The sequence below is a fragment of the Vulpes vulpes genome, chromosome 11 (genome assembly GCF_048418805.1).
Source record: "Vulpes vulpes isolate BD-2025 chromosome 11, VulVul3, whole genome shotgun sequence".
Taxonomy (NCBI): domain Eukaryota; kingdom Metazoa; phylum Chordata; class Mammalia; order Carnivora; family Canidae; genus Vulpes; species Vulpes vulpes.
In genome coordinates, this window is record NC_132790.1 from 60,443,425 (window position 1) to 60,456,887 (window position 13,463).

Genomic DNA, 13,463 nt, shown 5'->3' on the forward strand with positions numbered 1-13,463 from the left:
CCAGAACCTGGCACCCAGGAGGTGCTCCGGAAATGCCAGCTCTTGAGAACAACAGCAGCAAGAGCCTTCTGTGGCACCTGATAGCTGGGAGCATAAAACTCAAACTCCTGAGGCTGGTGTTCAGGCCACTGCCTGGTCCCCATCTCCCTTCTCCAGTTTGTCATCCTCAGCAAATCCCAGGCTACAGTGCTGGTCTCCATGTCGCCACACCTCCAAGACTGCTGTCCAGAAGATCCTCCTCATCTTCACTGTTCCTTACTTCTTTCTTGTGCTTTTGGACCAACCCCAAAGTCACGTACTGCTGGGGTCCCCGCAGATCTGCAGCCTATTGCTCACAGTGCAGGGTAGAGCCTGTCTTCTGCTACCTGCTCTTGGTCGTTATGACCCTCTCCCCTCTCTGCTCTCTGAGGACAGGGACCGTGGCTCACACCCCTACGTCCCCGGCAGGGCCCTGGCACAGAGTAGACTCTTCCAGAAGGCTTGCATTAAATTGGTGATAATGGAAAATAGCAGGTGATGTTTGAGGGCCTGATTCGTTCAGTTTCCCAACTAGGCAATGACATCCCTTGTTTTTATTAAATATCAGTACACATGGTTCACTCTACTCCCAAAGGGGAATACAGGGTCCAGGGTATGTGTGTGTGGGCCTGGTGGGGGGGGGGGGGACAGTCTGAGTGTCGATGTCAGATTGCCTGCTGCTGTTTCTTAGGACAGACCATTCTATGTTTAGATACTACATTCTCCTTTTTTGATGTCAAGTTACCCCTTCTTTATGAATTATGGTGGTGGTCAGCAATACTAGATCATAGTGGCTTTTTTTCTCTTTTTTAAAATATTCTGAGTTGGCAAGAAAAAAAAAAACTGGGAAATGAAGAGCAGCAAAGTTTAACTTTTTTCCATAAAGAACAGTAAGAAGCATTCTTCAAAACACCAGGTAGCCAAGGAAAGATGTTTCGAGAGCATGGTATATAATGGAAGCCATCTAAGTCACAGGGCCATTAGCAGTAACAGATACGCCTAGAGGCAGTGGGGCGGGGGGGGGGGGGGGGGGCATTGTTCAGGAGGGGCCAACCCATACAGGCACTGTGGGGACACTTGAAACGTTCTGTCTAATTTAATTTCAAAAGCCCTTTGAGCTAGATGGTGTTCTCTCTTTCACTTCACAGCGGATGCTCAGAGAAGTTAAATCATTTACCCAAAGTGTCACAGACAGTGTAACCAGAATTTACCAAGCCTCATGGTCTGGGGTGTGCAATGAGGAGGTCACATTAGCATCATTGCTCAAAGGAAGCCACAAGACCACAGCACCCATACCCACTGTTTCCCTTCATCAGTTGTGAGAAGCTACAGAGGGTTTTCCCAAGTGCGCATTAACAGAACTCCTAGAGGGACGTGCTTGGGGCCTTCATGAATGTCTAGGGAGGACAGTGATGCCCCCAGAGGACAGGCCGCACTAGCACGCTGCTGTCCACATGCCTTCTCACAGGGGGCTCTGGTGCAGCCACTTCAGAGCCAACTTATGACTTCCCTGTGCCCAAGCCCTTTTGTCCATATGGGCCCTTTCCTCTATAAAACACACTTACAGATCAGGTTTCACAGCTGTGTTGGTATAAAGATTAATATATCAATATTATGTATTAAAACATGTTCCTGTTCTTTTTTATCTTCCAATTTTAAAAGAGATTAAAACATTTTTATAGGCTCCTAAAAGAATGATGATCCGTAGGCTCCATGCCTGCCGAGCCCAGTGGACAGGAGGCCCTTGGCAAGACCCTGCCAGAGTAAGAGTCCCCTCACCACTGCCCACTCCTGTTTCAGGGATTGACCCATGGGCCTCAAAGCATACTACCTGCTTCTGTATCTCACAAAAACCCTACTGCCGATGTCCCTTCAGCTTTTACCTGTTTAGCTTTTCTACTCTTGTTAATAGGCGACAGAACATTTCCCAAGGTAGGGCTAGAAAAATTGCTCTTCTGCCCCAGATACCTGCACACATCATTTAACCCTCAAAGCTCTTTTTCCCCCACATTGTATTAAATGAGATCATACCAAGACTTATATCAAGTCAAATTAGTAGACACCCTAGGCCTCTGTCACAGCTCTGTTCATCACACACAGCCAGACACGGGATCTGTTTTGGCCTACCTGAGTCAGGCAGACGCATGCCTGCGCCTGGGGGGAGCCAAGGCTGGGATCAGCCCTCTGGCATCCAAAGCATTCCCCCTCTGTGAAGCCAGGCATTTCACGTGCTCCTGCTGTTCACGTGTTGGCAAGCTTGGGATATTCTGGTAAGGAGCATTCCTGTCTATTCCAGCTTGAAATGAGTCTGCATTTCTTTGGCCAACACAAAGCTTTGATATGAATGATGATGCCAGAGAAAAATCTCAGGAGAGTTTGCAAGGATTGCTAATAAGCAAGTATACCTAGCATTTAGGATGGAAACTGTCTTTTCTTTAGAACTCTATAGACTCAGAATCTCCCCCTGGCAACACCTTGCATTCTACATGTCTTTGGGAAACTGTTTATAAGCAGGAGTAAATGGAAGAGGAGTGTGTTCTAGCAACATGTTTTATATGAAGAGGGAGTGCATGGGGACAGGATAGAGAAATCACTGATGCTGAAGCTGGAGAGGAGAGAGACAAAAAGTAAAGAAGTCTTCCCTCTCTCTGCAGTCTCTAGAGAGAAGAGGTTGCTACAGCTGGGGTTTGTGATTTGGGTGCAGCCCTGTTCTTCTGCAAGTCTACAAGTCTTGGGTCCCTTGAAATGGCCACCATGGCGGGACTCCAGCCTTGGAGTGGTACATAACCTTCTGAAAGGTCTGCTTTGGCCCTGCCATTTCTTACAGGCAGGCAGGAAACATGAGTCTTTGTTGAGGTCGCTTATTTTGTTGCCTCTGGCGAATGATCGAGGAAACTAGAGTGCTCTTATCACTCTCTGTACCCTGAATGTGGACTGTTTGTGTCAGTCCCAGAGGTAGTGAAGCCAGCGTTGGGATTTGATGTTCCACGTGGGGCTGTGACACAGGCTGAACTGGACACTTGGGCTCTTGGCAGTGACCATCAGTGGTAGGGAGACTGAGGCATGTGAGTGCATCAGAGCAAACAGAACCCATGGTAAATCAACCCCTTAAAGCCATCCTCCAGCTGCGCCAGGTCATGTTGGCACACACCAAGCGTGTAGAAAGGGAATCGTGCGGATATCTGGCACTTAATGAAATTTGTCATTTAATTTGTATTTCTTTGATCACTAGAAGGTTGAATTTGTTACTACATGGCCATTTCAATCCCATCATCTGTGGAGCCCTTGGCCTTAAATGTCCTTGAGGCCAACTTTCCTGATCTGTTGTCGCCCTATGCTGTCTGCTAATGTCCACACTTTTACCTCTCCCTTTTTTGATCTCATGAAACCATCACATTGGATCCATCTTATAATTACTATCTGGAGTACCATCAGCTACCATAATAGCTATCTTTGGGCTCTCAAATTATGCTTGGTTTATGCCATTCAGCTCAGCTCTCTGGGGCTTTAAGCAGAAAGATCCTTTAGCTATTCACTTCTCCCACACACAGGGCTTCCTGCCAGCACCCCAATCCACACCAGCTTTTCATCTGAACAAAACCCTGTCCAGTGCTAAATATAGCTTTATTTAACATAATTGTGCAAGGTGCTTTCTACTTTTAAATCTAGACTGGGCAGGGAGCAGGACATTTACATAACAAGTCGGTGTCAGCCCTCTAACAAATCTTCTGATTTCCTTTATTGGATCAGTGAGTAAACTAAGGAACAGAGGGGTTTGAAGCCCTGCTCCTGTCATTCAGCTAATTAAACCTCAGGAATCTTCACTTCCAGTAGGTGCACTGTTCACTGCCATCCCCGTGTCCAAGCAGACAGCCCAGTCCTCGGTAGTGGGCAAGGAGCAAAGCCCTGATTCCCTGCAGAGGCTGGTGGATTCCAATGTGTAGTTCCCTTGGAGGGCTCACCGTCAGACTGGAGGGAATACTCCTGCCAACTGGCTCACCAGCCAAAGATCTTGTCCAGTTTTCATATACTTTTATATACTTTTTTTTTTTTTTGCCACTTCCTCCAGATGGTGGCTAGTTAGCTTCTGAAGTGTTCCAGGACTTTATCAAGATCAAAGACCTTCCAGGAGAAGCTGTGGTACTCTCCTCAGACCAGCTGCCGGGTATGCCACATTCTGACTTAGTGGCAAATGCAGATGCTTTCAGGGGCCAGGAAAGTATGTCCATATGTCAAGTGGCTGGGATAAGACTAAAGACATGCCGGGAGGCCAGGGACCTCATTCATTGTCCACTGCTTTATCCCAGCACCTGAAGAGGAATCTGCACACCATAGATTATCCCTATTAAAATATGTAGAATGAACAGTATGGGGATTGCAGAGAACTGGCAAATGCATGTTTCATGGAAGGCATTCTTGTAAAAAAAAAGCATGCCTCTGTGCAATATTTGGCTCCCAGCTTGCAACCTCTATGGTTGAATAAACAACCCTATTAGTGGATAGGATGGAATAATGACAGCCAAGCAACAGGGATGCCTGGCTTATCACTTTGATATGATGTGTTCAGTTGGAATCAGGACATACACAGTACCTGTTTAAGCACCTCGTAAATCCTTCCCATGAATAACCTTGACCCCTTAATAACCCTGTACTCATTGGAGATATGTAAATTTTCATACTTTCCTTTCTACTGTGCTGTGGTCTTTTTCTGAATCCTTTAGTCATATGTTTTTCTTTTCAAAAAAATGTACAAAGACACCTCTTTTACCAAAGAAGGGACACACTTTCTAAACACAAACTTACATACTAAGGATGACAAATCTGCTTTCATACATACATCACCTTTTCTAAAATGAACTTAAGCAAACAGTGGCAGTGTTTTGTGCCAAAATCCCTTTAAGCCCAATTCATCTTCACAGTCTGCCATAACAAGTCACAACATCCTGGACAGCAGGGGACGGCCCCTGCAATTTTCTCCTCTCATGAAGAGTTGACCCTGGCTGTTTCCAGGGACACCGCCCTTATTCTGCTGGGTCTGTGTCACCATCCTTCCATCTCATTCTCCTGACACCCCAGACCCAATTGTTTGGGTTTATAGCAAAGTCTGTTGAAACCAAAAGGAGTGTGGCTCTTCGGTCAGTCAAGCAACTGTTGCGGAGTAGACAGGCCAGATGGGGAGCCCTCTAAGCACATGTGCCCTAACCCTACATAGGGTTGACAGATACAAGACCATATGTCTCTGCATGGAAGCCCAGAGCCAGCTTCCAGACTGGATTCAGCCACTGACTTGTTACTTAAATACATTGATTCCTTAGTGAATTGGGAAAGGTATCAAAACATCCTCTAGCAAGATAAAACCTGCAGTAGAATCTACCTGGAAGAACAGACTTCGCAAAATGAAGCCATAGCCATCATTAATCTTTTGGCCAGGATAAATATGAGTGAGAAAGGTATCTCCTAAGATTCCAAAAGCATTATAATTCCAGATTATCTTGAAACATTTTACTGGTAAATGGTAAACACACATATACACATCCCTCGGTCGGCAATAGGCAATATTGGACTTCCAATTTACAAACCCTTTGATAGGATAAATAAACCTGATTCTAGATAGAAACCATTACTATCAAGAAACATTGAACTCCAACTTACTGCTTGGTGTTCTATGTTCTGATGAACTCAAAGATGCAGATAAATTTTTGTGGTTGCAGAGCCTCTCTCCATCAATGACCTTGGCCCAGAACTGGACTGATTGTAATTTTCAGCCCTGAATGTAAAAGTTTGTGTCAGTGAGGAATAAATTCAGCTGCAAATAACAGAAAATCTGGCCAATAGTGGCTTCAATGGTAGGGGACTATTTTTCTCATGTAACAAGATGTTCAGAGACAGGGGGTGACTCACAGTGGTTCAGCTGATCCACTGCTGTTGGGGCCAGGCTCTTTCAGTCTTCCTGAGCCACCTTACTCAGCATTTCGGTATTTGTCCTCACCCTTGTCACAACTATACACCTGTGATCAAGGCAGAAGCAAGTGGGGAAGGAGAACATCAGCTGGATCTATTGACCTGGTTAGGGAAACAAAAGCTTTTCTAGAGGCCCTTTTGGCAGGCTTTCCTGTCAGGCTCACTGGGTCAGGACTGTGTCACATGACTGCCCCTGGCTGCAAGGGAGGAGGGAAATGGAGTATATTCCTGATCAGCCTCTATGGTAGAGCAGAACAAGGGGGAATGGGCTTGAGAATAGGTGTGAATGAGCTAAACACACAGGGGCTACTGACACACTACAGGGAAACTCTTCCAAAATTCTCATTATACAGATGACAAAGCTGAGTTCCAGAGTATAAAGTAATTTGGTCAAGATGAAGCTAGAGCCAGATCTAGAGCCCAGGTCTCTTAGCACCCAGTCCAGAAAGCTCCCTACTAGACTGCACCATGGGTGTAGCTTGACAGAGTCTGTGACTGAAGCTCTGTTGAGGAAGTAAAAACCATCTAGAAAATGAGGTGTGGGTATAAAACCACCAATAGTGGGCTAAAGATGTAGTAGCCTCAACTTGAGGTCTCCTTCTTCCCTCCTGAGGAATCAAATGATTCAGTGTGAGTCACAGAAGCTAGGCCACGTCAAATCAGGCCTCCTCCAGGTGCCCTCCTGCTGTGCAGACTTTTTTAGCTTCTTGTTCCTTTGACACATCGATGTTTGTGTGTGTTATAATGGGATCAGTCTCATGATGAGCACCATGATGACGTAGAATTTCCATGTCATTGTTAATGTGCTGTTCTTGTCTTCTGTCCCCTTCTGTTATTGAACCAAACAGAAGTATTCTGCTGTTTCTCTCTGCAACATCTCCACAGAAGTCCTAAAAGTCATCAATGCCACTGAGGAACTGATAGCAGAGTCCGCGGGGCCCTGGGAGTTCCCACCTGTCCCTCCTGACAGAGAGAAGGGGACGTTTCCTCTTGGGACAGACCAAGTGAGGCTGGATGAGCAGCTGACTTCCCTGGAAGAAAATGTAAGATTTTATTACTTGTGGATGTTTCCCTATCTAGGGCAAACATGTGCAAAAAAGAAACTGATGAAGGTGTAACCCATCACAAACCATGCAAGGACACATACACACCACCACCACAGCAAATATATCCTCAGGGAGGGTCTCAGGCTGGGTTCCTCAGAAGCAGACCTTGAAGTGAGGGTTTGTGTGCAAGTGATTTCTTAGGGAAGTGCTCCCCCAGGGAGGCCCGTGAAAGACAGGGGGAAGGGATGAAGTCAAGCAAAGGTATGGCCTTAGACAAAGAGTAGTTTTGACAGATCCTGCAGGAAACCCTGGGGTATCAATTGCACCTGAGAGTTGTCCTGACCTGAAGCAAAGGAACTGGCCTTTTCTACAGCCAGCAGGCACTTCACTCTCTTGCAACCTGGTCTAGAGTAGCCCGAGGCAGTCTTCTGCATAGCTGAGCTGTTGGGAACAAAAGCAAGCTAAAGCTTCGAGCCTGGGGGGGATGTCTAAACTGTAAGGGGACTTCAGGGGATCCAGGTGGAGCACTAACAGTGCCACCACAGGGAAAGGGGGTGTCTGCCCATCAAACTTAGGTCACAAGTGGTCTGTCCTGCTCATAGACCTATATGCTGGTAGTGGATTTTTCTAGCCAAGTTTGGGAGGAGAGAAAGGAGGTAACAGATTCTCACATACAAATACCCACATTCATTGAGTATTTTAATAAATTCCCAATGAGAACTTTCTGACGCTGAGAACACCACTGCAGACACAGAGACTGGGACATTAGCCACTCGGGCTGCAGTCACCATCACCAATTGCCATAGTCCTGCCCATGAAACTGATATTGAATCAAGTGATTCCATCCTTCCAGATCCAGCAGAATCAACCCTGATTTTGGGGTGCAGTTCTCAGACATCAGGAACTGTTCGTAAAGGCAACTTTTGCAAAAAGTTGAAACAACAACAAAGCAAAACAACTCAAGGTTTAAAAAAATATGCCAATAGTTGCTTTATCTTAAAAGTTAAACACTGGCTCCCTCGGAATTCCCATAAAACCTAAATAGAGGTCTGACTGCCCCTTACGTCACTTTACTTCCCTTTCTGTCTATTCATCTATCTGTCCCCATTAGATCAGCACCATTGACATTTTGGTTTCAATAAATCTTTGTTGTGTGGGGTGTCCTGTGTGGTGTAGAATGTTCAGCAGCATCCCTGGCCTCTACCCACGAGATGCCAGTGACATCAAAATATGACAGTCAAAATGTCTCCAGACATTGTCAAATATTGGAAGAGGAGATGCAGGGAGGCTGTAGCACAGGTTGGCTGTCATCCCCAGATTAGGAATCCTATGTATAAATCCCTGCGGAGCACGGTCTTTCTTTCACATCAGTAGTCCCAGCCCTTTCCCAGAGCTTGACACAGAGGTGCTCGAAGAATGTTTACCTGATAATATGATTCAGATGATTGAAGTCCTTTTTTATAGGAAGAAATGTTTTACTGCTAATGTGGAGGGTCTCTGTTAAGTATGTCTATACTACAGTTCTTTCAGTGCTGATAGCCCTAAAATGGCCTTCATCTTGGACACCCAGAATTTAAAAAGTTAAAGTCAAGATATGGTTCACCAGGAAAGGGTTTTTTTTTTTTTTTACCAAGTATTGTATTTAAAAAAAAAAAAAGCAATATACAATGCATGAGATATTCAGATTTACATGACAACCATGGGTTCTCGTGGCATACGTAAAGCAAAGACAGTGTACCTTTCTTTCCTCCAAGGGGCATGTTGAAAAATGCAATGGCTTTGTGGGAGTTTTCATTTTGTCAGTTCCTTTTCATATATACTTTCTTTCCTTGGGTTCCTTAACATTTTCAGGTCAAAACACATGCCTTTACCCACTGATGTGAGCTGTCCATAACCCCACATGGACCTGCTACAAAGGCAGGGGTTTCTGGGGGTGGCGGGTATCTGTAGTTCCCTGCACCTGTGTCAGGCCCTCGAAGATGCCTCGCCTGTTCCTAAGAGTTAACTGCTTCTTCCCCCTTCTCCCTTCCCCCTTCCTGCTTTTCACATTGCCTCAGAAGAAACTCCATCTCTATTCCTTTGAATTCTATTGGTTTTGAGTTAGAGAAGGGACAACTCTTCTCTTTATCTCTTCAGAGATAAAGATCACAGAGCCGGGGGCTGGTTTTGCTCTGCCGTTTCCAGGATGGAATTCAGCTGAGCAGCAGAAGGGTGGAGCTGATTCCTAAACTGGCCTCTGGGTGCAGCTGATTTAATTAAACCCTGGCTTTATGTCCATCTGTGTTCAAAAGAGCGCTCCCTCTTTTTCCACTGTTTGCTCCTTTGTGCTGAGGAACCGAGGACTGTCAGAAATAGAAATAGAAACGGAGATGCTTATTCTCACCTTCTGAACATTGGCTACCACAGACCAGGACTCGGAGATGAAAGAGAACATTTGCTTGAGAATGTTTCATCTTTAAAAAACACTCTAAAGGTTTCAGAGCTACCTGAGATAACACAGAATGTCATTCGTATGTCAAGTCTCCTGTTTTCACAAACTGCCTTGTTAACCACTTAATCAGAGTAGGGCTTTGGGGACTTCAGAATCCCCAGATTTTCAGCTCTCCCTGAAAGCTGTGAGGCACAGGGATCCATTGTATCTGTAGGGGCCTGGATGGGAAAGATGAGTTTCAGGAAGGGACTTCTCTCCAGGGATAGGTTCAGAGAGTAGCAGTTGGGGTGGTGTTGGGGAAGCAGTCACCACCCCCCAGGCAGTATAGTCCATGGAAAGCTGGTGCCTGGAGGAGCGCTCCCTAGTGGGAGCTGTCCCCATGAAGACCACATGTGTAGAGGACAGGGAAAGGAAGACAGGCTTCTTTGTCCTCCTGCCTTTGGTCTCCTGCTGGTGTCTCCCATTCATTGGCCAAACCCATCCCAACCAGCCAGGAAGCCTGGGTGATGAGGTTCATACAGAACAGCCTCACAGAAAACAGAGTGAGACAAAGAAGAATGGAAGATGGATCTAGGGGTCAACAACAACTGGCATGACCATTCTCAGACCTGTGGTGTGAGTAGTGGGGACCCACAAAGGCCACCTTGTGGATTTATGCAGAGTTATAAGTGGGAGAGATGAGCCACCTCCCAGCTCCCTCACCCTTCCTCCCCACCTGCTAAGGACCTGCCCATTCTCTTCATTGTTAAATGATCAACAGCCTGGAGCACCCCATAATTCCCAGCACAGAGACAGTGGAAGGACAGTCCCAACTTCCCTTTTGCACTGACCTATAACTTTTGACAACACCAAGTCCCACTGTGTCTATAGTAGCAGCAGACACAGTAGAACTGCCCCATAAGGGAGCCCAGCTCTGCCACAGAATCCGGGAGCAGGCAGGGGATGTTTGTCCTTCTCCTGAAGGCTCTTGGGCACCGTCCATGGCACAGGAGAGGACATGGCCCTGGCACTTGTAGAGATGGTCATGGCTACTTAGGTGGGCCTCTGCCTTCAAGAGCAAACCAAGAAATGCTATCAGTTACTGTCTAGATGTAGTCCTCTAGAATGTGATTCATGGAAAGCACGTCCGACAAGACACTAGAAGCTCAAATCAGTTTCAGCAATCTGTATAGTCTTTCTAGGAAAATTGAGATACAGAGGGGGGGAGGGGCAAGATGGCGGCAGAGTAGGGTCTCCAAGTCACTTGTCCTCAACAAATTACCTAGAAAACCATCCAATCATCCTGAAAATCTACGAATTCGGCCTGAGATTTAAAGAGAGACCAGCTGGAACGCTCCAGTGAGAAGAGTTCGCGCTTCTATCAAGGTAGGAAGACGGGGAAAAAGAAATAAAGGAACAAAAGGCCTCCAAGGGGGAGGGGCCCCGCGAGGAGCCGGGCTGAGGCCGGGGCGAGTGTCCCCAGGACAGGAGAGCCCCGTCCCGGAGGAGCAGGAGCTGCACCGACCTTCCCGGGGGAAAGGCCTCCCGGGGAATTGGAGCAGGATCCCCAGAAAGGCGGGGATGCCCTCGGGCTCCCTGGGACAGTAACAGAGGAACTGCGCCCCGGAGATGCGCTGAGCTCCCTAAGGGCTGCAGCGCTCGGCGGGACCCGGAGCAGCTCGGAGGGGCTCGGGCGGCGGCTCCGCGGAGGGGGCTGCACCGCCGGGAGCGCGAATCCAACAGCGCAGGCCCCGGAGCACTGGGCGCCGGGACACAGCCCAGGATCCGGCCTCCCCCGGGACAGGCAGAGGCCGGGAGGGCCCAGGACAGCGAGGACGCTCCTGCCCGGAGCTGAGCAGATCAGCGACCCCGCCCCGGAGCCCCCAGGCCCTGCAGACGGAGAGCCCCGGAGCTACTGCGGGGGCTGACTCCAGGGTCCCAGAGCTGCCCCGGCCACTGTGGCTTCCTCCCGGGGCCTCACGGGGTGAACAACCCCCACTGAGCCCTGCACCAGGCAGGGGCAGAGCAGCTCCCCCAAGTGCTCACACCTGAGAATCAGCACAGCAGGCCCCTCCCCCAGAAGACCAGCGACACGGACCAGTTCCAAGGGAAGTCAAGGGACTTAAAGTACACAGAATCGGAAGATACTCCCCCGTGGTTTTTTTTTTTTTTTTTTTTTTTTGTTTTTGTTTTTGTTTTTTTTTGTTCTGTTTTGTGCTTTTTTTTTCTTTCTTCTTGATTTCTGATTGCTTCCCCCACCCCCCCCTTTTTTTTTCTTTTTTCTCCTTTCTTTCTTTTTCTTTCTTTTTCTTCTCTTTTTCCCCTATTTTTTCTTCTTTCTCTTTTTTCTTTTTCTCTTTTATTTCCTTCTCTCTCTTTTTCTCCTTTTCCCAATACAACTTGTTTTTGGCCACTCTGCACTGAGCAAAATGACTAGAAGGAAAACCTCACCTCAAAAAAAAGAATCAGAAACAGCCCACTCTCCCACAGAGTTACAAAATATGGATTACAATTCAATGTCAGAAAGCCAATTCAGAAGCACTATTTTACAGCTACTGGTGGCTCTAGAAAAAACCATAAAGGACTCAAGAGACTTCATGACTGCAGAATTTAGATCCAATCAGGCAGAAATTAAAAATCAATTAAATGAAATGCAATCCAAACTAGAAGTCCTAACGACGAGGCTTGACGAGGTGGAAGAACGAGTGAGTGACATAGAAGACAAGTTGATGGCAAAGAGGGAAACTGAGGAAAAAAGAGACAGGCAATTAAAAGACCATGAGGATAGATTAAGGGAAATAAATGATAGCCTGAGGAAGAAAAACCTACGTTTAATTGGGGTTCCTGAGGGCGCCGAAAGGGACAGAGGGCCAGAATATGTATTTGAACAAATCCTAGCTGAAAACTTTCCTAATCTGGGAAGGGAAACAGGCATTCAGATCCAGGAAATAGAGAGATCCCCCCCTAAAATCAACAAAAACCGTTCAACACCTCGACATTTAATAGTGAAGCTTGCAAATTCCAAAGATAAGGAGAAGATCCTTAAAGCAGCAAGAGAAAAAAAGTCCCTGACTTTTATGGGGAGGAATATTAGGGTAACAGCAGACCTCTCCACAGAGACCTGGCAGGCCAGAAAGGGCTGGCAGGATATATTCAGGGTCCTAAATGAAAAGAACATGCAACCAAGAATACTTTACCCAGCAAGGCTTTCATTCAAAATGGAAGGAGAGATAAAGAGCTTCCAAGACAGGCAGGAACTGAAAGAATATGTAACCTCCAAACCAGCTCTGCAAGAAATTTTAAGGGGGACTCTTAAAATTCCCCTTTAAGAAGAAGTTCAGTGGAACAATCCACAAAAACAAGGACTGAATAGATATGATGACACTAAACTCATATCTATCAATAGTAACTCTGAATGTGAACGGGCTTAATGACCCCATCAAAAGGCGCAGGGTTTCAGACTGGATAAAAAAGCAGGACCCATCTATTTGCTGTCTACAAGAGACTCATTTTAGACAGAAGGACACCTACAACCTGAAAATAAAAGGTTGGAGAACCATTTACCATTCAAATGGTCCTCAAAAGAAAGCAGGGGTTGCCATCCTTATATCAGATAAATTAAAATTTACCCCGAAGACTATAGTGAGAGATGAAGAGGGACACTATCTCATACTCAAAGGATCTATCCAACAAGAGGACTTAACACTCCTCAATATATATGCCCCGAATGTGGGAGCTGCCAAATATTTAAACCAATTAATAACCAAACTCAAGAAATACCTTGATAATAATACACTTATACTTGGTGACTTCAATCTAGGTCTTTCTACCCTGGATAGGTCTTCTAAGCACAACATCTCCAAAGAAACGAGAGCTTTAAATGATACACTGGACCAGATGGATTTCACAGATATCTACAGAACTTTACATCCAAACTCAACTGAATACACATTCTTCTCAAGTGCACATGGAACTTTCTCCAGAATAGACCACATACTGGGTCACAAATCGGGTCTGAACCAATACCA

At 46.4% G+C, this 13,463-nt stretch overlaps 1 protein-coding gene across 3 annotated transcripts in view; it reads left to right on the plus strand.

Annotated features, from left to right (window-relative positions):
• MYRIP (myosin VIIA and Rab interacting protein) overlaps positions 1-13,463 on the plus strand; it is a 366,004-nt gene that overhangs the window by 332,006 nt on the left and 20,535 nt on the right. For all 3 annotated transcript variants that reach the window (XM_072726528.1, XM_026000964.2, XM_072726530.1), the window contains exon 12: positions 6,828-7,022. In XM_072726528.1, the coding sequence (XP_072582629.1) occupies positions 6,828-7,022 (195 nt within the window). The remainder of the gene's footprint in view (positions 1-6,827; positions 7,023-13,463) is intronic.